At 35.3% G+C, this 26841-nt stretch overlaps 1 protein-coding gene across 1 annotated transcript; it reads left to right on the forward strand.

Moving 5' to 3' along the window:
* The first annotated feature begins 1847 nt into the window (after nt 1-1847).
* On the forward strand, nt 1848-22283 carry LOC124994670 (carbonic anhydrase 1). Its single transcript, XM_047566869.1, has 8 exons — nt 1848-1945; nt 13414-13471; nt 13929-14126; nt 15378-15496; nt 17252-17347; nt 18324-18386; nt 20915-21070; nt 21853-22283. The coding sequence occupies exons 2-8, from the start codon at nt 13435-13437 to the stop codon at nt 21967-21969; spliced, it is 786 nt and encodes a 261-aa protein (XP_047422825.1). The 5' UTR covers nt 1848-1945; nt 13414-13434; the 3' UTR covers nt 21970-22283.
* The last annotated feature ends 4558 nt before the right edge of the window (nt 22284-26841 follow it).

The following is a 26841-nucleotide window of genomic DNA, read 5'->3' on the forward strand; positions in this document are numbered from 1 at the left end:
GGATTTTTATACAAATCCCTAAACTCTTCTTCTGCTCGCTTCAAATCTGAAATAATAAAATACAGAGCTTGTATTCAATTTCACTAGCAACCGCCTCTCATGAACAATAATAGCAGCTGACCATTGTAGTGTGCTTAGCAGTACTTGGCATATAATATCATTAACCCTCACAACTATCCTCCAAAGGAGGAATCTTCCCCTAAGTGTTCAGAGGAAAACACACAGAGGCTTGTAGAGTTGAATAAATTCAACAATATATTTGAGGAGTAAATGAAGATCAGGGTTCAGATCCACCTGCATCCATATAGAATGGTCTTCCTGTCACCCATATTGCCTGTGTGTTGACCTGCTCAGTACAGGGACTGAAGATGCAAATTCACAGTTTCTTACCTCCAGTCCTGAAATCCAAACATCTGAAAACCAAAAGTTTTCCTGCAAAACCTGACCTGGCTTGACTTGAGCGAAACATGATTTGAGCTAACATGAATCTACTTAGAGTCTTTTTATTCTTATTATAAATATTCATGTTTTACTACAAAAATAGTAGTGTACTTCCCCAAGTCCTGTGAAGGAAATGACTAGCATAGTTTAGTCTTTGCATTGTATTGTTTTCATAAAATCTGAAAAATTCTGAGTTCTGAAACACGTCTACCCCAGGGCTTTCGGATAAGCACCTAGGAATTTGTAATAAGTTATACTTGTGAATGGCTTTATAGTTCACCGAGCTTTTAAGAGTTGAAGAATTTTATTTTATTTTCCTTTAATACACACGGAGGAATTTGGCAGATTTTTATGTGCCTTGTTTTCTTTCTTTTCTTTCAAGCAGTTTTGTTTCCTGATTTCTGGCTACTAACCACACTCGGGTTTTGGGTTATTTATTCTTGTAGAAAGACATTTAATTTATTTAATTTTAAAATTAAATTAAGTGAAAAGATGGAAAGCATCTCAATAAGCACTGATGTTTTACAAATATTTTAAATTAAGTTTAATTTTTTTTGTACCAGGGATTGAACCCAAAGGTGTTTAACCACTGAGCCACATCTCCAGCCCTTTTTATTTTGTATTTACTAAGTTGTGGAGGGCCTCACTAAGTTGCTGAGACTGGCTTTGGACTTGTGATCCTTCTGCTCAGTCTCCCAAGCCACTAGGATTACAGGCGTACGCCACCATGCCCGACTTAAAATTTTAATGTCCTAAAAAAGTCTTAAAACAACTTTAACCTTCAAGTAAATGATTCTTAAACTGGTAAATAAATATTGGAAAAATATAAGAAAATAATAAGAATACCTTGCATTTACCCATCAATTCACACTTTCTCAAGTTTTTTCACTTACCTGATCTCATGTATAATCATAATTATTGTAGGAAGTTGCCATTTGCTTTCTTTGCACCAGGTACATGTAATGAGACAAGGAAATAATAGGAATTGCTATAGTTGTATGTTATGTAGTAATAATAAGCTGTATTTAGTATTTGCCTGGACTTGTAAAACTAAAGGCGCCTGGTGACAAACTTGCTCTGTGGCAGGATGACACTCCTGAACAATGCCGATATGAACCTTTATCTATGATTTGAGTGGGGGCTCCTAATATAGTTGTGTTCTGGTCTTTATCAATGAAGACCAGAGCATGACTGGGCTGAAAATCACTACTTAAACCCCTGGACTTTTGGAGCAAACTGTCAGCAGCACCGTGACCAGAGGACTCCACGTCGTTCTGTCTCTTGACTGCCCCGGCTGCTGTCTGCTCCATCACTGATTGCTGATCAACCATTTTCACCGAGCCCAGACAACTGACCACCTCTCCCACGGCGACGACTGCCACATAGCCTCTGGCTTATCGGACACCCGAGGACATCCAAAGACATCCGAGGAGCTGAGAGAGGCTGTGGCTGAGAAGAATCCCATCTTGCTGATTGACTTCTTGGCTAAGCGACGTTGCATTGAGTAAGTCCATGGGGATTGGACTCTAAGTGAACAAGGGAGTGAATCTTCAGTGTATTTGTGACTTGCTATTATTAGGAATGTTAAGTTTTGTGTGCATTGCATCATAAACAACATTACTTGTCCTCACACATCTACAATGTGGGCATTATTATTTCTATTTTACAGTTAAGGGAAATAAGGTTAAAATATTTGGCTCCAGTTGCACAAATAGAGGACTAGGGTGAGGACAGGAGGGCCAGGTCCTCTCTGGTACATCACAGCAGCTTCTCCTGAGCCAAGATATCCCACAGATAAACTTCATGAGAGCTCTGTAGAAGGCATTTCCTTTCTGGCATTTTATTTTTACTAATATTATATTTAACCTTCAACTTCCTGATTGTGGTAGAGAGAACTCTTGGGCTGAAGGCACAGTTGGGATCAAATATCGACACTGCCACTCTGAAATGTGACTTCAGACAAGTGACATTCGACTTCAGTCTCCTCATTTGTAAAGTGAAGGTCACTATATTCAGACTGTGTGTTGTTATGGGAACCATTTCATAATTAGAAGCAATAGATGCTAAAGGAAGCCACGTGAGTCATAGCATGCAGAAGTTCTCCATATTTGTATGAAAATTTTTTATTGGCTCATTATAATTATATATAATAGTGGGATTTGTTGCATAGTTGTACATGCACAGGATAGGACAATATAACTTGGTCAATATCATTCCCTAGTACCTTCCCTTTCTCTCCCCTCTTCCCTCCTCCAATCCCCCTTCCTCTATTCTACTGGTGGTTCTCAAACTTTCCATAAGAGGAAAGGGTATTCTGAAGCCTTTTGTACCTCTGAACTTAGAACCACAGGAACATCAATGCCCATTCAAAAAAAAAAAAAAAAAAAAAAGAAACCTGAAGTTTTAAATTAAAACATCCATGGGTAATTTATTTTTTTTACAATGTGTCAGAAACTCAAGATGCAAATACTGCCAACGTCAGCTGAGCTGCAAGTACATAGCTTCATGGTAGTTTTAGTGTGGCACACATTAGTGGCCCATATTCTTCTTCTCCCATTTAGTCCAGATGTTTTCCCTCACATTTTTGACCACTGGAGTGCACACAATGCCCTTTGTGCCTGGTTCAAGGGAGAATGTACTCTTTCCCTAAGGGTTGGATCCCTGGACAATAATCTGCAGACCTAAACTCAGCCACTTACCTGAGCCTGAACTCAACTAATGGTCATCCTGCTGCCAAAGATAAGAAGGTGCTCAACTGGAAGCTGGACTGAACTGACAGGTAGGGGAAGCGTGAGTCCTGAGACAGGAAGCAGTCAGTAGCTGTGACATAGGCCAACCACATGTCAAAGGAAAAGTCAGAGTCCAGGTTGGAGGACTAGGGCCTGTCCAGAAAACTGAGTCATTCCTAATGGCAAAGACAGAACAGAGACCAGTCAAACAACTATTGGTCTGATATTCAAGCTAACCTAAATCCAGCTACCAGTAAAGACAGGTCCACACAAGTCCATTTCAGAATGTAACTAAGGATTTATGTCCCCAGCACTGGTTTTCAGCTCTTTTCCTGCTGAGGACATATAAAAAGAAGGGATTGGATTCTGCAAGCACCACTTATAACATGGATTAGGGCCAAATATGATTCTCTGCCCTGCCATTTTCAGTGATGTCTATCCTAAATCTTCTACCCTATGAAGTCATGGGTCTTTGAGTTCCAAACAAACTCTCCATTCAACCCTTGGAGTTGGGTTGACTGGTTTGGATGCAGCCCTGATGTTTAAGGAGACAGGCTGGTGACATCAATGACACTGTGTGAGTAACTAGGTTGCAAAAGTCAATCTACAGCTTATTTCAGCAACCAGAAGCTGTGGTGCCTGAAGCAAAGGCAAACTGCCATGGTACCATTTGTTTTGTTCCTTGTTCGTATTATGATGAAGGGATTAAGTTGTGCTCAATTTAGCTTCATCTAGACACTTGGTTCAAGTCCTCTGTCAGTAGCTCCATTTTAATCCTACTGAATTTAATAGCAGTGCCAAATATCTCTAAGGTACATCAATTTATTATTGATCATTACTGTTGTTTCAACAGCAAGCAGCCTTATAATTAACAATGAATACATCTGATCCTTGCCTCTGGGCTCTCTGCAGAGGGAGTGAAAAGAACTGGATTGTTGAGCTTGCTTTGGAAGAGGCAAATAGGAAGGAGACTGAAAACTGATCATAAATCAGTTGCCTTAGGCAGAACACCTGCCCTGTCAGTCTTAGCTACATCCAAATGGAAAAATGGGTGATCTAGGATTACCCCAAGGCAATGCCAATGGCCAAAGCACTGAAAGGTCACATCTATTATCGTTGGCATTTCTCCCCCCACTGGGCTGTTTTCTGAGTGGATGTCATACTCATCTCATACAGAAGGCATGTCCATCATGTCATAACATTGCTGTCAATATTTGATCTAATAAAAGATACCCTATCTTTCTTTTCTTCAAATTTCATTATACCTAGCTGCTGCTAAAAGATGATTCCTTTCTCCCTTACTACTCCAACACATTTTAGGAATTGGAAGCTCTAAGCAAAGCTTCACCAAGTGCCTCTGATTTTAAAGTTAAAATGATTCTTTTTAAAATATTAACCAAATGAAATGGCACAGTCAGTCCCCTATCCAGAAGTGGCTTTATGTAAATAGTGAATGATCCCTTGGAAGAAGACACTGGCCCTTACAAATAATATCGTATTTGCCAGCAATCAGAAGTGGAGGAATGGAAAAACAATCTGAACACACAAAAATAAAATAAGATAGAAAAGAGTAGCAACAGCTGGTGCCAGCTGCAAGCAACCGCACAGAAAAATCCCATCCAGATCTGCAGGGGAATTTACGAGAATGCCCGGAGCCTACAGGAGCAACAAAAGACCACAGTGTAAGAACAGCAAATGTGAACCCTGGCTAGTTAGTGCCCCTGGGAATTACCAGCAGGAGGCACTGAGAACATTGCCAGGAATTCATCCTCCCCAGATCAAATCACTGTATAAAAATCAGCCCTATTTGTTCTAAGAAGTCTACACTCATGGCTTCCTTCTAACTGGAGTGTGGTTCTTAGCTATCAAGGCCCTTAGGACTCCCTTGGACTTCATGGGTCTCCATTTTAAAAGTGTTATTGACATGAACCTGGGAGGTGCTTTTCCTGGAGTTCTTTCTCACCAGACTGGTTCCGGCTGCCTCCTGGGTGATGATGGAAAACTATGGCACTTGCCAACACGTCATTCCCTCATTTTGTAATCCTCAGGCAGTTGTACAAAGGTTAGATGGAAACTTACCAACTAGTGAAAGGCAGAGTCCAGGACAGTCTTAAAGGAATTAGGCCTATCATTGCAGTTTCCAAGTATTGCATATTGAGGGACTCCACCACAGTGCCAGATAAAACTCAGTGAGAGGGGATACAATAAGAACACTTTCATTTAACACCTTTTCACTTATAACCCTGGAGTTTTGAAACCTAGGGCCCTTAAATCCTAGTTGAGAACTGCTGCCTAAGCAGCTTCTCCAAAATTTTCTGATTCCAGAAACTAAAGGAGCTCTAAGAAACCAGAGGACAAAACCCTGTGCCCTCTTTCTATGGGAATTGTTGCTAAGGAAGAGTCTTACTATAATAACCAGAGATCGTTAAAAGTCCTTAAAATTCATCACCTACTTATAGATAAATCTATCTTAGAGATCAGCTTTTATATTTTATATATTCAGGTAACTCTCTTTTGCCTAGAACAATTTGAAAAAAATTAGAAAGAAAAACAGAAGAAATCAGAATAAGACCTGGCCTCTATCAGCTAAACTACTATGTTAGTCATACTTTCATCTCTGTGCCCATAATACTTGACAAGAACAACTTCAAGGAGAAAAAGTTTATTTTGGTTCACACTATTAGAGGTTCAGTCCATTCATGGCAGCCAGGAAGCAGAGAGAGGGGAGGGAAGGGAAGCACACCTTACCTGCCTACAGTAACTACCCAGTCAATCCATTCAAACTAGGCTGAACTGATTAGGTTATAGGTCTCATAATCTAATCCCTTCACCTCTGAATCATCCTGCATTAACACAAGAATTTTCAAGGGACACCTTTATTTAAACCATAATAATTAATTTCCCAAGAAATCCTTTACACAAGGGAGTCAGGATCAAAAAGAACTTTCCTTTAAATCCTGCTAGTTTGCCTTCAGCTAAAATGATAGGGATCTTTTCTTAAAAACTTGCTATTCTTTATTTGCTTGCTTCCTTGCTTGCTTACTTTCTATCCAAGAAGTAGAAGGAAGGAGGACCTATTCTCTTCTTCCTGTGCTATAATTCTTTCCTCTAGGACTAGAAAAAAATGAAGGTTTTTGTGGAAATGTAGAAATATGTCTTCCCCAGCTACTCTGGGATCAGGGAGTATAAATCACATTTATCTTGGTTTCTTCAAAAAGAATAGGAAGGATAGGAAGGATGGGCACTGAAGTAGCCCCAATGGGGCTACATGAGACTGCTCCATGATTCTGGACAGGCTGGCTCTGGAAATATAAAAGTCCACAGCAGGCATTCACTTGGGAGAGAAGATGACCCATAATCCCACCACCCACTCCCATGAACAGAACCAAGCCCTGTCTACATCAACATTGTATGATCTATTTTAGGGGAACTATTATGACTGCTTTGAAGCAATAACTTCTCATATGAATGAACTCTTTGTGATATAAGGAGTAAAAAGTGGTGGAAGAAAGAAAGCTAGTGTTAGTTTGGTTTTGTCAATAATTGGTCATAGTGGAAAGAATACTTGACATAGAATTTGAAGATTTGTCCTTCTAATTATAATGCTTACATCTGACTTTGGACAAGTGCCTTAGTTTTCTCATCTTGAAATTCTTTTTCTTCATTTTACAACAGAAACACTGACATTTATATTAAACAGATTTCTTAAAAGTTAATAAATAAGATCATGTGAGTTAATATTATAGTTGGATAAAGCCTCATTCTGTGGGACTATTCTAAAAGAAAGTATTTCTTTCTTGAAAAGCACCTGTAATCCCTCACCTACTTCTCAGAAAAATCCCTAGGGAGGATTATGCCCTGTGGCTTCAGGGTTGATTAGCTAATAGGTTTCATCCATCAATTGAAGTCTTGGAAGCCCTGGCAGAGCCCTGGGTCCTCCTCGCTCTTGCTTCAGTTAACTCCCCCGTCCTACTCAACCACAGCCCATGAAGCTTTCCATTATGATTAGTGCGTGCAGGAAAAATAAAATCTCTTACAGTGTCCCTGCTGTTTGCCTGTATCTCCAATACCCATTAAAAAAAAAACTTCAAGGTGAGTTATTAACCCAGGTTCACAGAGACACACAAAAGAAATAGCACTACTGAAAGAAATTGCACTAGACATAAAGAATTCTGTAGTTAATGTTAACAGCTGTGAAGCAAAAGTCTGGGAGGCTAAAGGAACACTGTAAATGTCACCTCAGTCCATTATGTATCTTTGTTCACTCTTTTAAGATCAGTGAAGAGATGCTTCATAATAGACTTCTTTCTCTGCCCTTGGATAAGAAGTCATCCCGCAAACTACTAGTTCAAATAGCGCACTTGCTTCCTTTTCTATTTGTAAATAAATCTATGAGAAGAAGGATCAGATGAGAACAAAATTAAAATGACAACTTCCTGCATGCAAAAAATGGATATTTCTACTACCTAAAGACATTATCTCTACTTAATAATGGATCTGATTTGAGCATTTGATCCAGACACCTCTGTGGAGCAAGCTACTGGACCATATTTAGCATACTGACTCAATGGTTGAAAGGGTATGGCAAAAATGAATGAAAAAAAATAACTTCTTCTCTGGATATTACTAAATGCATTAAAAACTTAAGAAATCTGATGAGGAAAGAGACTAATTTAATAAAAGAGTAAGTATTTTTTGAAGTGGTTTCTGAAATGAATACTAATTCACTGTTTTCTAAAGGAGAACGCATGCCCAGCGCCTCTCCTTTAGAATCTTTAAAAACGGGTTGTAGAAGGAAGTGTCCAAATGTGATTTTCAAATATCACCTGGGAATGTTTGGTAAAAAACACAGATCCTAGGCTTCACTTGCAGAGATTTTTGACTCAGTGGGTATTATATTTACATATTATTTCAGTATAAATAATGTATTTGCTTATATAATCAAATGTTTAATAAGAGTGCTTAGTAGCTTCCTAATTAGGACCTCACATCTTCAGAGATGGCCATTTGGGTATTTGCAGCAAAAATCAACAATAGGTTTGTTATTTACTATAAAGGATGTTAGAAATAATTTTGTACACATAAAATCAATGATATCAAAAGTAGTAACTGAGTAGAAAACATTTACTTGACTCAGTCCTTATACAAAGAGGACATTTGAATGAACAATTCTAGCACATGAATTCCATTTATGTAATATGTCAGTCTATGCCCCACTAAACCCAGCTGTTGTGGTCCATCAAAGAGGAACACCAGGGATTGCGGTTGTATCTCAGTGGTAAAGTATTTGCATAGCATGTGTGAGTCACTGGGTGCGATCCTCAGCACCACATAAAAGTAAGTAAATAAAATTAAGGTATTGTATCCATCTGCAACTTTAAAAAAATTCTAAAAAAGAAGGACTACCAATCTTGATGTCATAAAAGCCTATTTGGAATGAATCTTTCCTGTGAGGTCTCAGTGGCTAGCATCACTTACAGGCATCCCTCCTGCAACCTCAGACAAGTTGTGACTATTTTGTGCCTGTTCGCTAATAACACTGTCCAACTGAGGAATTTGGCTAGAGATTTGCTCTCATTTAAATATGTATCTCTCAGTGATAGATTTTGGAGGTAGAGTTGATACCCCCCAAGATAAGGCTACCGATACTTACAAAAAGAGATTAATATTTGTTAGTCACCCAAATTGGCTAAGGTCATTTCACCAAAGTAAGGAAATTAGGTGAGATACACACACATAAATTTTTGTATCACCCTAGGTGAATCTGAGGCAGGTGATCTGCAAACTATACATTAAGAAACTCTAGATTGAGAAAGGACAAATTTAATTGTGAACTAAATAGAAATTTAGTCTTAGATAAAAAGGTTTTGGAGCTTGCCAGGGTCCAGTCCTAGCAGTGATTGGGGGTCCTAGGTGGATGGGAGGCATTGGCGCGTTGGAGAAACAGCAGACAAAGACACCAAATGTTCTGAGGCTGAATCTGAATCTTTATTATTCACAGAATCTTTTTGTATGTTTCTTCTTTGGTATTGATTACATCATTTCATGGTTAATACAATGAAATGTTAAGTAAAAAAATCTTTAAGAGTAAAATTAATGATCTTTTTCAAGAAACATTTTCTTAATGCATGATAGCTTAAATCAAAAAACAAAAACAAAAAAACCCAGTTCCCAGCAAGGTAGAGGGTACCATGCTCCGTTTACTTTTAGTTTCCCTGAAAGAATACGTCATTAAGTTTCTATAGAAGTTACCCTTTCCAAAAACTCTAACGTTAGTTATTAACAGTGGAAAGTTTTTGTTATTACTAACAGAGAATAGAAGAATCAGCTTATAGTTAATATTTATTCTATTTCATGTACTCAGTGGCAGACTAAAACTCTATTTTGATCTTTAAAGAACTAGACATAGGAAGATTACAAATTGTACTTATGATTAACCTATTTATTTTTTTATTAAGTGGGAAAAATATCCTTAATCATAAACACTAAGAAAGCAATGAAACCAAACACCACATCAAAGCTCAGAGGAATACTCTCACATACTTATATATATAACTTTTAGAGAATTTGTATACTAAAAGAAATCACAGACTCCTCACAAATTTGAGCAAATCATAATTGCTTATTTATAATTTCATCTAAATATTAATATTAAACTTTATTGTATGTTATTTTGTGTCCCAGCACCATGAAATATCCCCAGTATTCTCTATAATCTGAATCTAAGGATATATTGATTATTAGTATTAAAAGCAACTGCACATGGAGACATGCCACTTCTATGGCCCTCAAGAGGGAGGATGATCTTTCAACAGAACCGTGGAAAGTGTTGAATCCTCTACTCCAACAGAACCTTGTCCAGCTTTGGAGTGGTAGGAAATAGATGCGGCAGGAGCTAATGAAGTTATCAGGGGAGTCGGAACATTTCTTAATCTTAAAATAATTTTAGATAGACACCCCAAAGAGGTGCATGAAAGAAGTTAGGACAAAATGACTGAGAGGACTGATCTTGACCTCCCTTAAAATTTACACTTAAGAACTTTTCTTCTTCTAAATACATAAAGTTTAGTTTAATATGCTGCAAGCAAATATCTGTTATGCAACTGTTTGAATTTCAGACAACATGCAATCACTTGAACTGTTTTGTTTTTATATAATCATCTATTTGCCTGAGAGTTAAAATCAACTTTTTTTTTTTGAGGCTAACTTGACCACTTAAATTTGTGCAGTGTTTTAGGGTTTTCAAAGTATTGTGCATTTAAATTGTTTTCTTTTTAGATGAAAAATTCTGCTTAATATTATCATTGTTATAGAAGACACACTAATTCCCCAACTAATTATAAACACAAGATAAAAATAGTATTTCTCAGTTTTAAAGATAAATATGAGGATGTTACAATTAACGTGCTCACATCAGCCACTCATGTAATAGAAGATTCCTAACTATTATCTTAAAAGCTCACAAACCCATATTCTCAGTGTATCTTTCCAACTGGTAATTTCAATAAGCTTGGCAGTCAATTAAACATATGTAAAATTTTAAGTTTTCAGAAGCATGAAAATTTAAGACACTATGAATACTTATATGTCTCTGCTATGGATTAAAGTGGTTATCTAGTAGAGTTGACTTAGTTGTTAATAAAAAATATTCATCACTAGATTTGAAAATTTTTTTTTCAAAAATAAAATATTCTTAGAGAAGAAATATTTGAGAATTCCTTCAATTACGATAATAAAATCCTTAAGGATTATGAACTTTTAAAATTTATATGACAAAAATTCAAACCATATTTGAAGAGTTAAAGTTTGACACTTATAAAATGTTAAAAAATTTGACACTTACGAGGACCAAGGTTCTCACTCTCCCAGCAATGACTGACAGACACAGTTGGTCACCTCATTTCTCCCATTAATAGAACAGCAAGGGGAAACTTTCTTTCTCCTTAGTCCAAATATGATCATGAGTTTACCTCTAGCAAAGCTTATTCACGTGCTCACACATCAGTGTGCCATATACTGCTGAGTTTAGATCCATGCGTTTGGGTAGGCCTAGTCCCTGAGGAGCATTCTGTCCTTCCAGCCTTTATAAAAAGAAAATAGTTGAAGTTAAAAATTATATCTAACTCCTCTCTCTACATTTATTGAGCACCACTAATTTCCAGCCAGGTTAAAGATGAAGAACTCATAGTCTTTTCCTCTCCCAACTTAATGTCTACACTATCATCATCAAGGTACCATTTTAGAGATGGTTATAGATGTTAAACAGCCTTGTTTCTCAAGATTAAGTTTCAACTGCGTATGGATTTATTCAGAATAGTCTATCAAGAAAAACATATATATGTTTTTGGATTAGATCACCTTAGGAATTAAACTGTTTAGAAGACCAGAGGCTGTGTAGATTGAATGCATTCTTGGTATACCAAAGCAGTTCAAAGATTACAACCCTGGAAAAGTGTACTGGAAGAAGTCTATGGATAAAAGTGAAATTAAGGCAAAATTAAACATCTTGGAGTTAGTGTAGATATTAACTTTGGAAAGGAAAAGACTGTGAGCAAAAAAATAAGAGGGATAAAGGTAAATTGGAGGATGTTAGGGATTAAACTATATGCACTCATTAAATTTTACATCCTCTGTTTAATTTTATGCTTGTGGGAGTACTCAAACACACCCTGAGAACATAATAAAATAAAGGGTCATAAGAGTTAAGTAATTTTGTACCTAAAACTTTAAATGACTGTTAAGACATTGATGTGATGAGTCATCATGTAATCATGGAATGAAATGGGGGTTGTCTTTTTCCAAATATGTTGTTTAATATAATTGTTCAATTTAGAGTTTAAAGAAGTTGATCGAAGGTTACATAATTTCAGTTAGATAGGAAGAATAATTTCAAGACATCTATTGTACAGTGAGGTGACTATTGTTAATGGATGATTTATTGTATTACTAAAAAATGTGAAGAAAATGAGTGTTAAGTGCTACCACCACAAAAATAACTATGTGGAGTAATGTAACTGTTAATTAGCTAGATTTATCCATTTCACATGTATTCATGAGCCACTGTCCATTCTGACACAAGGCAGGGTGCTGTTATCAACCACAGAGGAGCCAACAGTGGGTCTTAGTCAGCCTTGTTAAAAATGGGTCCTGACCCCCTCTTCCTTCAGGGGCTGCAGACAGCTTAGGCAATTTCACCAGGTGAAATGAAGTATGACTCTCATTATTATGGAAGCTTATTTTTCTGGTTGTATTCCCAGTGAGCACATGTTGAGCCTTGAAAATGAGGACCCGACCAGAGAAACACATCCTGATGAGTTATCGATACCTCCCTGAAAAGTCCTGTGGATCTTCACATACCTCAATAGATGTCAGTTCTCATTTTGTTCCAGATTTAAATTGATCTTAAGAGAACTGTGAGCAAAAAAGTAGAATTAGGGACTCATCCACCTCATAACTCACCAGTGTGGAATTTGGCAGCGGTACAGTGAGGGAAGCAATTTAATTAGAGGCTGAAGTCTTGACTTCTTGCTAGTTGTGCTGAAGTTCTCAACATCTCTCTACTACATAATGTCATTCTTACTTTATAGAGTGTGTTGGTAAAATAGCTTCAAACGAAGTATAAATTTGTATAGAATTACAAATAAGAAGGTTTTTATTCTAGTAGACTTGGTATATAAAATAAATATAATATTTAACTTTAATATTAATAAATCTCCATTTATGAATTCCAATATTGCTCCAGAATGAAGATTCTCATTCTGTGCATCTATAAAATGTGCCACTATGAATAATATATATTACAAACAGTAATTTCATTATCTGATCAGTTCAGGCTATAAACATGCAAATTAATCTTATTAAATTACAGTTGCTAGTATTGCTTAAGTAACTAGCAAGAGTGGAATTGGAAAACTGAAGTACATGAAATATTTTTAATATAGAAAATTCAAAGAATTGCATTTGACAATATTTTCTAATAACATGAGAAAAAGAGGACTTGGTACAATAAAATCTATGATTTTGGTATCTTTCATAGTAAAATAAAACAATTGGGCTGAGCTATCCCTTGCAGACATTCTTGTTACAACATCTTTTTTATATGCTTCCTGATAAGCAGAGACATGATGAAATAGTGGCCTATTAAGGGCAGGGAAGTTTCTATAAAAGCCCCATGTGAAAGTTGAAGGTATCTCCTGCATGCACAGTTGTGGTTGGTTATTCCAGGTATTATTTTTGTTTTCAGAAAAAGAAAACTAAGAAGATCATGGCAAGTTCAGACTGGGGATATGATGGCAAAAATGGTAAGAATACTTCTTTTCACATGGATCAAAATGATACTCATTCCCTTTACTAATACACAAGGTATGAAGCTTTTAAAATAATATACAGCCACAGGTTAATAGTTCAAATTGCCTGTTTTGAATAATTACAATATCTTTGTAAGTATTTTTAACTGTTCTTTGTGGCATCTTTATCTATAAAAGGTATTTGATATATTCATTTTAGAAATCTGCTTATAGTAAATTTTATAGTCTAATCCTATAGACTGGGTACATAGGCCTATACCATTAATGCTGATGAACTTTTACAATATAGTATAGAAAAGAGACATTGCCAAACACAGAATTTCCAATTAACAAAATGTCATTTAAGACACCTGAATAAATTATAATCTAATAAGCAAACAGGTAGAATCCTCAAACTTGGAATCGAGCATTCAGTAAAATGTTGGTTGTACACATATGTTTATCCTGATAGGTCCTGAGCACTGGAGCAAGCTGTATCCCATTGCCAATGGAAATAACCAGTCTCCTATTGACATCAAAACCAGCGAAACCAAACGGGACACCTCTCTGAAACCTATCAGTGTCTCCTACAATCCAGCCACTGCCAAGGAAATTATCAATGTGGGACATTCCTTCCACGTGAATTTTGAGGACAATGATAACCAATCAGGTTAGCCCAAAAATTATTCTGTTATTTTTCCTTAGAATCTACCAGGGAAATTGAAACAAAGGGACTAAGAAACACCACCTGCCATCCCAAGTACTTTGTGCAAATGTGTAGTGTTGCCTTTGTCTGGTGAGGTATTTTGGGCTTCTGGAAAATGCCTAAGTGGTAAAGATATCTGTGAAACTCCCAGCTCTGCCTTTGCTTAGCCCTTTTCCTTCTTAATGACAACATCCTGTCTCTTCTGACCCTCCCACATCTTTAGGTTCACTTCACTCTCTCAGTATAGACTACTTTTTCCTAAAAGTCTAATAAACAAATCATTATGAATATAAAGCCCAAAAAGGAAAACATAGTCTAATTGAGATGAGTGTAATGAACATGATGAACACAGTGGGGCAGTACAGATGAATATGGTTCTGAGCACACAGTGGATGGAGTCAAATATGCTGGAGAGGTAATCATCCTATATCAGAATCTGGCACGTTGCCTGCTACATAGACAGCTTTTCATAAAGGTTTGCTGAATAAATTGTTAAGCAACAATTTCCAAAGACAGTTCTACTGATGATAAGGCCGAATTTGTTTTAGCACTCTTCTATGAGGTTCCAAGTCTGAGGTACCATGGGTGCTGTGTCCTTTATTAATATTAGATTAGGTCTGTGTTTAAGTACTTACAATTGCAAAGACTCTCCAAAATGAGCCCCTTCAATGTACAGGTTTTTAAAGTAACCTTGGCCCACAGGTGCTTTCTTTTGGTCCCTGGCCAGGGATTCTCAACAAAGCTGGCACGATACATGGTTGTGTTATCATTAAATGCAAAATATGTGATAAGTAATTTGATGCTCAAAACGAACTGCTATACCGGTCAAGGCATGCCATCTTTGTTGAAAGAATGAATGAATGAACTTGCAAATTAAAGGAGATTCAAGAAAAGCCCTTAATCACTCATGTCACAGCATGAAGCACAATTCATTCATGTCACAGTATGCTTTCTTGGAAGTATAAATAGATAAAATTGTGCTCATGGGCTAGGAGTTATTATAATGCATGAACTCTGTCGCATCAAGCCATGATCAGGGATGTGCCATACATGTACATGCCATTGTCCTGGATGAAGGGGTTAGAAACCAAGATGAAAACTTTGGCACTAGTGTTTGCTTTCATTTCTACTAAATAAAATTTAGTGTTTGTTTATAAAATATGCAAAGCTGGAGTTTATGATCATCAGACTAACAGTAGTTCCCTTTTCTTCTAGTGCTAAAAGGTGGTCCTCTCTCTGAAAGCTATAGACTCAGTCAGTTCCATTTTCACTGGGGCAGTACAGATGAATATGGTTCTGAGCACACAGTGGATGGAGTCAAATATGCTGGAGAGGTAATGTAATTCAGTAAGAGATAATTACACTGAGAGTACTCCCCAAAGCAGCTCCACTACTACATAAGTCACTATCATAATGACTTTGAAGGAGTGAGCATTCCGGGCTGTGAGGAACTCCCCATCTCCATTAAAATCAACAGATGCGCCATGTTTGACAACTGAGGGACATTTTTCATGTAGAAAGGAATAGCTGAACTTGGAGCTGCACTCCTGAGGCCAGAATGTATCTCTACTAAAAATGCCTTAAACAGTGTGACCTTGACATCACACAGCTTTATAGATGGCATTGCTTCCTTTGAAATTCTAACCCTGAATGGGCACATTACTATTCTCTTTGTACTTAGACTTCAAGTTTGGACACACCTGTCCCATGGGTGTGACCAGCAGAAGCACTTCAGTAAGTCTCTACAAGGAGTTCAAGTTCAAGTCTAGCATGATCCAGGCATGGTAGCGCAGACCTGAAATCCCAGCAACCAGGGAGGCTGAAGCAGGAAGAGTGAAAGTTCAAGGCCAGCCTCAGCAACATAGCAAGGCCCTAAGTAACTTAGTGAAACCCTGTCTCAAAAGTAAAAAAAAAAAAAAAAAAAAAAAATATGGACTGGTAATGTAACTCAGTGGTAAAAATTCCCCTAGGTATATGTAGGTATATATATATAAATATACATATATATACACACACACACACACCCAAGAAAGAGAGAGCACTTACCATATATTAGATATTATTTCAGAAAATACTTGCTATCAGAATTTGCATTTTGGTAGGGAAAAAGAAATGTAAAGAGGAAGGAAAGAAGGAAGAAGGGAAGGAAAGAAGGGAAGGAAGAAGAGAGAATAGATAAGTGGTATTTAGAGAAATGATTTGATTTATGGTAGTCACTTTATATTGGATAATCAAAAAGAGATTCCTTGAGGAGTGATATTTGAATTTAGCCTTAACTCGAGACAAATGTCTGCTATTCAAAGATTCTGAGGGGAGGAATCCCAGAGAAAATCAACAACCAGTGCAAAGACTTAAAATTATGATCAAGTGAGGAGGTATCATGAGTGAGATGTGATGTGGAAAGTAATAAGTTAATAACTTTGGTACTTTTTGATTAATTAGATGGATAGTGTTACCTTTTCCTAAGAAGAGAAAATTAAGCAGGTTTGGCAAGGAGAAATCAAGAGTCCTTCTGTGGCCATGTTAACTTTGAGATGTCTACTAGACACCTGTGTGGAGATATCAAGAAGTTATCAAGACATACAGACATATCTGCATATATAGATATACATACAGACATATCTAGATATACAGTCTAGAGTTAAACTGGGAGTTTAGCTGCAAATGTTGCTTTGAGAGGTGCCTGGAAATAACACCGATGTGCCCCAGAGACTCTGTCATCAGTCATGGCTCCCAGGTAATCCATGAAACCCTTCTTACAAAGTTACCACAAATTACTTCCTATGAAAGGAAATTACTTCAGTTTTGTCCTAGAGCTAGTTAGTCATATTTCCTGATTTTTTCATGCTAGAGAGAGAAATTTTTTTAAAGGACTCACATTGAATAGTTGATGATATCATAGGAAAAGAAATCTTATTTACTGATCCAGGAGTTGTCATCAGCACACCCCTCCTAAGAGTGGGACATAGACCCTCCTATACACTGGATAAAGCTCAGACACATAGTCATATACAGTCAAGTTCACTTGCAACTTACTTACCTTTTGCTTTTACCCTTGTATAAGTAATTAACCACATTGTGGTTTTTAGTTTCACATAGTTCACTGGAATTCTGCAAAGTACTCCAGCATTGCTGAAGCTGTCCCCAAGGCTGATGGTTTGGCAATTATCGGTGTTTTGATGAAGGTGAGTTAGAGGTAGTTGCACAGTTGTGTTAATGCTAATTCTTACCAATCCGACCTGAAAATAGGATGACAGAGGCAAAAGATACTTGAGTTTTTCTTTTTGGAATGTTCCCATTCTACTTATGACTATGGATTATCAGTTTCCTCGGACATTTTTTTCTTTTTTTCTTTTTTTTTTTTTTTGCTTTGTTTCTCTGCATTTCCTTCTTAAAGAGAGAAATAAGCTTCAGGTGGGGTGAAATAGGAAGTTGTAACAGAGAAAAGGGAATTTCTTCCTGATTTGAATAAGTTATGCTTCATGTATGCATAAAATGTCAAAATATACTCTACTGTTAATGTATATCTAAAAAGAACAAATAAAAAATACCCAAAAATAAAAACCTAAAAAAAAAAAAAGGAATTTCTATTTTTCAGCTCTTCCTAATTCCCTGTTCTCTGAACTTCCTACCTCATACACAGGGATTTATCTATTTAATATCTCATCAGTAAAGAAATATTAAGAGAATTTTCCCTATAAAATTCAATTGATTTTTGAAGTAGTGGATGTTGCTCAAATCTTCTACTAAGGAATCCCTGAATCATTTTAAAACTTTGGAATTACAGTAATTCAAGCTAACTTTATTGAGCACTAAGTATGCCAAAGACTTGCCAATCATAACTAATAGAACAGGCCAAAAGTAAAGGCTAATTTTTTGTATCACAGTTTTGCTAAATTTCCAGATTTTGTCTTGTATAGCTTTGAACATCTTGCTCATAATTAAATTTAAAACAAGTTTTTTGTTTGCTCCTTTATCTGTCATTATACCTGATGAACAATTTGTAGCGTACAAGGGCCTACAAAGACATATAACTTTGGTACTTTTTGATTGAGTAATTAATTGCTGTTCATTAAAAAAAGAAAGATTTAGCTCAATAGTACTCTCATGATTATAATCTTTATCTCACACTTTTTATTTATTTATTTTTTAAATCTCCAGGTTGGTCAGGCCAACCCAAAGCTCCAGAAAGTACTTGAGGCCCTAAATGCAGTTAAGACCAAGGTAAATAAACTAAGTTAAATTCTGAGAACAAGAATCCAGGGAAGCACAAAAATCATTTAATTGCTTATTGAAGTGGGAGTAAGAAGACTGGTGTAAAAGCTAATTTGAAAATCAAAGTCCTACTTACAAATTGTGTCTAAGAAAATCCCTAGTGCAAGGATTTGTTTTGTTTCACTTTCATATTATCTGTCAGTTTCAGCAGGATGAAGCCTATGGAAAGCAGTTTACTGAATCAAATTTGCTTGAAAAATTGAACCCAGACAAAATGTAAATGTTTTTTCTACTTCATGAAACATATCTATATTTTTTCAGAAGTATAAAAACTTAGGCATGAAGAGTAGTCTTTCAAGATACCATTAATGTGCAATATTTGGTAATCATGATTCCCAACTAAACTAAAAAAAAAAAAAAAAAATGGATATTTTGAAATATCCAACCTTAGCGTCACCATTTAACAACAAATAAACCATAGAATCAGGGATTTTTTTTTCACAGTGTGGATAACTGTCCTATTTTTATATAAAATAAGTTTGTTTTGTGCTAATTCCAAAAAAGATTAAGGCTTAAATAAGTATATTATAAAGAGGAAAAAAAAAAGAATATAAAAAATGCCCAAGATACATTTTAAAATATGAAAAGAAAACAGGACATAAGTAATAGGTATCAAAGGATAAAATAATAAAGAAAAATGAATAAGCAGCATAAAATACATTTTTATCAAGAAAAGAAAAGTTGATCCTTTAGGATAACCAACAAAAAAGGTGTATTTTGGCAACTTTGGTAGTGGAAAAGTGGCACTTTTACAAAATATTATTAGAAATAAAAAAAGAGGATATAACTAAAAATATAAAGAAAAAAATTAAGAGAACATTATGAAATGTAAATTTGAAAATTCACATAAAATGGATGATCTGTGAAAAAAATGAAGAGAACTGAATTGACTCAAAGGGGGCGAGGAAACCTACGTAGACCAAAAGCCTAAAAATAAAGTGAAAAGATTGTCAAAAAGTATCCATTAAAAGAAAACTCTCAGTCGGATCACTCTAGGGAAAAACTGTTCCCCAACCTTTAAGAAACAATCATATATCAACTGCCTAGGTAAGGGAACAGGCAAAACATATTCCATCAATTTAATTATATTTAATATCAAAACCAGGTAAGAATACTACAAAAAGAAAACTGTAGGCCAATCTTTCTTAGGCATACAGGTTAAAGAAATCTTTAAATTAGTTATAGCAAATCAACTTCCACGTATTGAGTACTGTTTCTGAACTAGTAGAATTTATCCCAGAAATGATTGATATTCAGTATTAGAAAATCTCTAAATATAATTTATTATATTAACAAATTAAAGATGAAAACTATATCACCAACTTGTTACCTGCTTGAAAAGTATTAGATAAAATTCAATACACATTCTTTTTTTCTACTTTTTTCTTTTCTTAATTTAATTTAATTTAATTTATTTATTTACTTTGTTACCAGGGATTGAACCCAGGTGCACTTGATCACTGGACCACATCCCAATCCTTTTTTATATTTTATTCAGAGACAGGATCTTGCTAAGTTGCTTAGGGCCTTGCTAAATTGCTGAGGCTGGCTTTGAACTCATGATCTTCCTGCCTCAACCTCCCAGACATGCACCACCATACCCAGCTTAATACCCATCCTTAAGGATAAAACAAAATAAGTGAAAACTTTAGAATTTGATGAAGAATATTGCTCACTATTATATATAATTGATGCACTAATAAAAACATAAAAAGGAATATTACCTAGAAACTTGAATCAAACATCAAACTGATTTTAAAGCAATTGAAGCATTTCTATTTTAATGAAGAACAAGACCAGGGTGCCAAAACAATTAAACATCATAATTAAACTCTGAATTAATACAATAGGAAAGAAATAAGAGCAAATATTGGGATAAATATTGGGAAAGCAAAGTCAAAACTATTATTATGGACAAATGATATAATAATTGACATTTACCCAGAAAATTCAAAGGAATCACCTAAAAACAGAATAGATATAAAAAGTTTGATAAAACTGCCTGATATAAAAGATTAGTGTACAAATATCGGTTTACTTCACATACAAATAAAAACCATCAAAAAGAAACTGGGAGTAGGTAAGACTAAAATGTAATCAATATACATGTCAATAAGTATCTCTCTCTCTAGAACAAAATTTAGCATCACCTCTAGAGACACAGAAATGTCTTATATTGGAAATTAAATATTTTTGATAAACATAGATTGTAAAAGTTTTTGAAACTTATCTTCAACCAAATGAAGAAGAAAATTTCTTAGTCAAAACATCCATGTAGTCCAGCTTGCGTCTTTTCCATTGTTTTTAGATTTTATATCCACAAACATGCCAGTCAGGAAATAATATACAGAAAGTCAATTCAACTCTTAGCTAAAATCTCAGGATAATATATAATAAGGTAAAAATTACATGTATGTAACATATTGATATAAGTATTTTATATCACGAAATAATGATACAGACTTCTTTTTTCTCAGGGCAAACGCGCCCCATTTACAAATTTTGACCCCTCCACTCTCCTTCCCCCCTCCCTGGATTACTGGACCTATACTGGCTCTCTGACTCATCCTCCTCTCCATGAAAGTGTGACCTGGATCATCTGTAAGGAGACCATCAGCATCAGTTCAGAACAGGTAGCATATCCAAGTGAATGAAAGGGAATTGGGAGGACAAAGCAGGAATATCTCCTCAATCGACAGTGCCAGCAGAAGCCATTATAACTTCAGTCAGGTTTCTGAGGAGTTTATTTTCCTTTCCATATGAAAAATATTCATTTTTCTGGCATAGGTCTATGGAATTATCCAAGAAAGCATATTTATAATACTGTTTTTACTTTGTACATAAAATAGAAAACATAGAATTTAGAACTCCCACTATTCTCAAGTTTTTAAATTTTAAAATTTTTTTCTTTTATCATTTTTTACAATGACGATGATAGGAGTTATCATTGACCAATACCTTTATTAGGTGTCTTGCATGTGTTTTGTCAGATAATTCTCATAATATGAATGGGGGACAAGCCTTGTATCCTATTGCTATCTGACATTTATTGAACACATAGTATGTGTCAAGCATTATTCAAGATACTCTACATGTCTGAGCCCATTTAATCTTTACAGCAACCCAATGAAGTAGGTACTATATTAAAACTGAGGCACCACGTATATGTCACTTACCCAAAGTACTCCAACTGGCCAGAGAGAAAGTTGGTATTCTGTAACCCAATTATCAATAATTTAAGCAAAGCGCCTAGTTTAAAGGAATGTGAAGGATCTTGGTCTTCCTTGATTACCAATGGTGAAAACCCTGCAATCCTCAATTCAGTTTTCTAAATAACGGTGTGTTCATTATATTGGATATAAAGTGCTTTGTGTGACTTACTTGTTTTTGATTCTCTTATATTTCACCCTTCCAGCTGGCACAGTTCCGAAGTCTTCTTTCAAATGCTGAAGGAGAAAACCCTATCCCCATTCAGCACAACAACCGACCACCCCAGCCCCTGAAGGGCAGGACTGTGAGAGCTTCCTTCTGATTAGCCCAAGAGGGAGATCATCCTCTCTCAAGAGCAGGTCCTACATCTGACATAATCCAGTAAAATAACATTTTCTAGGAAACAAATTTATTTCAATATTAACAAGATAGCATACCTGCAAAATTTAATCTGCAGAACTAAAACAACTTAATTTTAGGTCCTAATGCCTAACTCAGATAAAAATCTATAAGCCTGCAAATATGTAATCGGTAAGCATAAATTTATGCTTCAATTCAACTATATTTTGTGGAATTTTTTTTACAATTGCAATTTAGTGATTCGTATCTTTTTCTAGTTTTTTTCTTCATTTTAGCTGATACAATAAAATAGTTTGATCTCTTCCTTCTTGTCTATTGTTCATTCTATAAATACCATTAAGTTTGTACTCCATTTACACTAAAAACATCTTAAATACCTTATTTGCAAAAGTATTTTACCTCCAATGTAATAACCTAAGAGAAACTTCGGGTGAAATATTAAGAAGACAAATATAGAACAAAAGATGACACATGCATTTAATATTATTATGCTGGCCCAATATTGCTACCATTTTTTCTCTGTGATTAAAAATGTTATTTTTTTATATACAAAGATGATGCTTCTAGATATTGCTTCTACATTTTCTCCCTGCAACAAGACCAGTGCTTTTATGCCATATTTTTAACTAATCAATTTGTATCCAGGATCTGTGCTTTCAAATGCGAAAAAAGTCAAAAGTGAATTGTTTATAAAAACACTGAAGGAACCTGGTAAAGAGGTGCTTGCTTATATTCCCAGCAACTCAAGAACCTGAGGCAGGAGGATCAAAGTTCAAGGCTTGCCTGGGCAACTTCAATGATGCTGTGTCTCAAAATCAAGTTTAAAAAAGGACAGAAGCTCAGTGGTACAGCGCCTTCTTAGCAAGTCAGAAGCCCTGGGTTCAACCCCCAGTACAGCAAAAAAAGAAGAAAATAATACTGAAGGAGTTATATGGGGTTAGAATCCATGTGTGTATCGAATCATAGGGAAACATCATTCAATCTTTTGTGCATTTAACCTGAATCAACTTTTTCATAGCTATACCTACAATTCAGAATTTTACAATCCCAGTGTTAAGCCTTGTGGTTTACTTTAGTTCTTTCTTCTGAAAAAAAAAAAAAAATCATATTAGAGAACGAAATCAATTCCAGTGTTTGTTTTGTCTAAAATCACAGGATCCATCAAAACCCCTAAATAGCTAGAATCAAATTTAGACAGACCCAGCAGATTCTTCTTTACTCTGAGGGAGAACTTCCATGGAAGTTGTGTTTTTTGGTTTTTTTTTTTTTTGTTTTTTTTTTAGCACCTAATGATTGTACCAACAGACTTCTTTTGAAATATTTTATTTGGAATCCAGAATTTACATTAATTCTCTTTATTAAAATATGATGAACACAAGTAAAACCTCTGCTCTCATAAATGTCAATAAATATAAAATATTTTTGTTTACAAAGGCAATCTGTGTAAACTACTCTGTATTTGCCAAATATTGAGAAAGCTTGAAACAGTTACACCTGTCCTATGATCTCTTAGTGCATTTGAGATATCAATTGGATTTTAATTCAAAAGTTACCAAAGGTCATGAGAGTCACAGAAAGAGGGATATGAATTTAATTTGAGAAACACATCTACAACTGATAATCAGAACATAAAATATTTGAAAACATTTATGAAAAGAAAGTAAACAATTTAGAAATAAATTTCACAGGAAGGACCTGGAATATACTTGATCTGATGATCCATGTATTTTTTAAGAAGGTTAAAATGGATTTCAGGATTTATGAATAAGTCTATGAGTTCTATAATAGAATAGGTAAACAGGTGACAGGAGATATACGAAGACGATCAGACTCTACCCCTAACCTGAATGCCTGCTGGGGAGTTCATTTCCCTTGCCTGCTTCTGCCAGAATGTCATGGATGTGGCAGAAATCATGAGGTGCATTATGGGTGCTTTCCACGTTTCTCTCTGAAGTGTCCATAAAAACAGGTGTTGAGAGACAAAGTGTGCAGTAGGCATGAGGCCATTTGGGAATTCAGCTCATGTTTTGTTGGCTCACCCTCCTACTGTATGCCCTCCTCTTGCTGACTTAGGTAGAGGATTTGAACATCCTGCAAGGATTCTGTTTTTTCCATGATGTTTGGCAGTTAACTGTCTTTATGCTAAATCTGTTGGGCTTCTCAGCATCCAGAATGACAACAGCAGCTGATGAGGCATGGGGCAGTTTCAGGGAGAGAAGAATTCTTCTGCACCTTGCTGCCTTGTCCCTCCTTCTCAGAAAGACTGTACTAAATACAGCTTTAAAGCACCTGTCAGCTGATTCGTGAGTTCAGGGAACTCAAAATATTTTCTAAGTTGTTCATTTCTGTTAAGTTTCAGAAAAAAAATTTAAAAAATCTTCTAATGATATTAACTTCATCAAAGGGGGGATTAAGCCAAAGAAAAGAAAGGAAAAGAAATATCTTGTTTAATTTCCTTACAAAACTCAAAAGAGCATATGTCTATTTATTATAACTCTAGTTACTCCATATTAGTGGTTCTTCATTATTTTGTGGTCACAAATGCCTATGAATACATGATTAAAGTTATAAAACTCTTCCCTCCTCCAAAAAAATAATGAGATGTAGCCAAATTTTGCAGTGGGTTTTAAAACATTTAGAAACTCATGCTTTTCCTTCCTTCCCCACCACAAAGTCATTTCTGGACTTCAGCTTAAGATCCTTGCTCTAAATTATTAAAAAATAGACTTGACCTTGTTTCCTAATGTAACTTGGAATTTTGCTTTTCTACCTCATTCTTTACAGCAGGTGCCTAGAGATGGAATGACAATATATTCTGGTACAGGTAGTGAATTATCTCTGTGTTGTTTTTTCCCCCTCTCCAAATACTTTGAGTTGATAGAAGTTCCCATTGTGAAGAGATGTAAAAAGATTAAAAAAAAAAAAAAAAGAAAGAGGATCCAAATTTCAGTGAATCGTTCATTTATGGGTAAACTAAGGAAGAGTTGAAAAAAAAAAAGAGTAAAAAGGATGGAGAAAAAAAAAAACTCACCTGAGGAAGATATCATCAGAGTAGTAATGGACCATAATCACTCTGAAAGCCATCAACATTCTTTGAATCCAAGACCATGAAAGCAAAAGGAAATATTATTTTATGAGTTTTATCTTCATATTATCTCTGAACTATAAATGTTTATTTGCCCGATGTTCTCCATAAACCACTGTACAGTATTTCCTTGTTACTAACCAGATTTTGCTATTTTTCAATCACAGTCGATAGAGAAATAGTCATAGATGAATAAAAGAATAAATAATTACATTTACTTCAGGGCTACTCTACTTTGATAAAATAGGACCATAAAGATAAGCCTTGACCCATTACAGGATGATAGATAATTTTGTGTTCCTAGACTTATAGAAACACATTTAGAAAGCTAAAGAAAAAAATGCATAAAGTGAAAAATATTTTAGTAGAAATAGAACATGTTCCAAAGAAATGAGAAGTGGTCATACTGTTCTTGTTTCCAAATTTTGCTTCCAACAGAGAAGTAACTCCTAAGAAGCAACTTAGAGTCTTAAAGATATGTGCTTGGTCTGATCTTGTACCAACAGAGGAAGCAGGAAGGCAAAGGGTCAAGTTGTAGATGTTGGAAAGCTGAGACTATAAGCACATGGACCAGTGATTTCTCATGATGGCCTCTGGGAGGCTGATCTCCTACTAAGAGAAGGTGGAAATAGCAGTTAAATCATAGAGGAATAGAGTTAAGTGGCTTTATTTTTCTTCTCAAAGACTAGAGCGTATACCTTTTCCAAGTCATTGATAAATATTTTAATACCTTTAGAGGCAGATTCATGTTAAACCATTTAGGTATATTATTTTCTGCTATGTTATTAAGTGACCTAAGTTGCCAGCAAGAATAAACAGGCATAACAGAACCATATTATGCTAGAATAATGTTTAGTTACTTGGAAAACATTAACAGAGCTTTATCTCATCTATCTACCAAAGTAAACTTTTCAATGAAATAATTAATATACTAGAAAATAAGTAAATATTAAAATAATATTTGGTGAATAACTTTATTCAAAAAAATTCCAAAGGAAAATAATAGGATAATTGATTAAACTATGAAAAAATTTAAATGTTCAGGTTAAAGCAACAATAAAAAAAATTTAATGAAAAGTAAAATGACAGCTGGGAAAAAATGTTTCAACATATATGACATCTACAGGAAAAATGGTCCTGCTATGTAAAAAACTTTCGCAAGTAATTAACATAAAAATTGAATTCCCAAGTGAAAACAGCAAGAAGATGCAATGAGGCAACTCGGCAAAGAAGAAATACAAATGACCAATAAATACATGAAATGTGCTCAATATTAACAATCACAGAAGTACAGATTGAAACAATGTTCCATCATTCCTTATGGATAGAATTAGCAAAAATGTTTAAAATAATACGGTGTTAATGATGCAAAGAAATAAGAACTGTCAGACATTTCTGGGAAGAGGGTAAATTGGCACAATTGGTAAATTGGTACAGCCTTGCACTAGAAATGCAAAAGTTGTGTTCCAGAAAAAAAATCTTATTGTCAAAAATCATGTAATAAAAACTATAGGCTCAATGTAGGAAAGGAAAATTAGGTGGTAGTATTTTAGATTTGCACTAATGAGGTTAAGTATCCTGGTTTCAAAGGATATGTTCATGATATCCAAATTCATATTTTCATTCAAAATAGAGTCTCAAATGCCTACATCTAATGCCTATCTGATATCTCCACATATATATACATATATGTGTGTGTATGAATATTTCAACTATTCAAAACACAAATCTGGTCCTTCCTAAGTTGAT

This window comes from Sciurus carolinensis, chromosome 1 (assembly GCF_902686445.1).
Source record: "Sciurus carolinensis chromosome 1, mSciCar1.2, whole genome shotgun sequence".
In the NCBI taxonomy this organism is placed as follows: domain Eukaryota; kingdom Metazoa; phylum Chordata; class Mammalia; order Rodentia; family Sciuridae; genus Sciurus; species Sciurus carolinensis.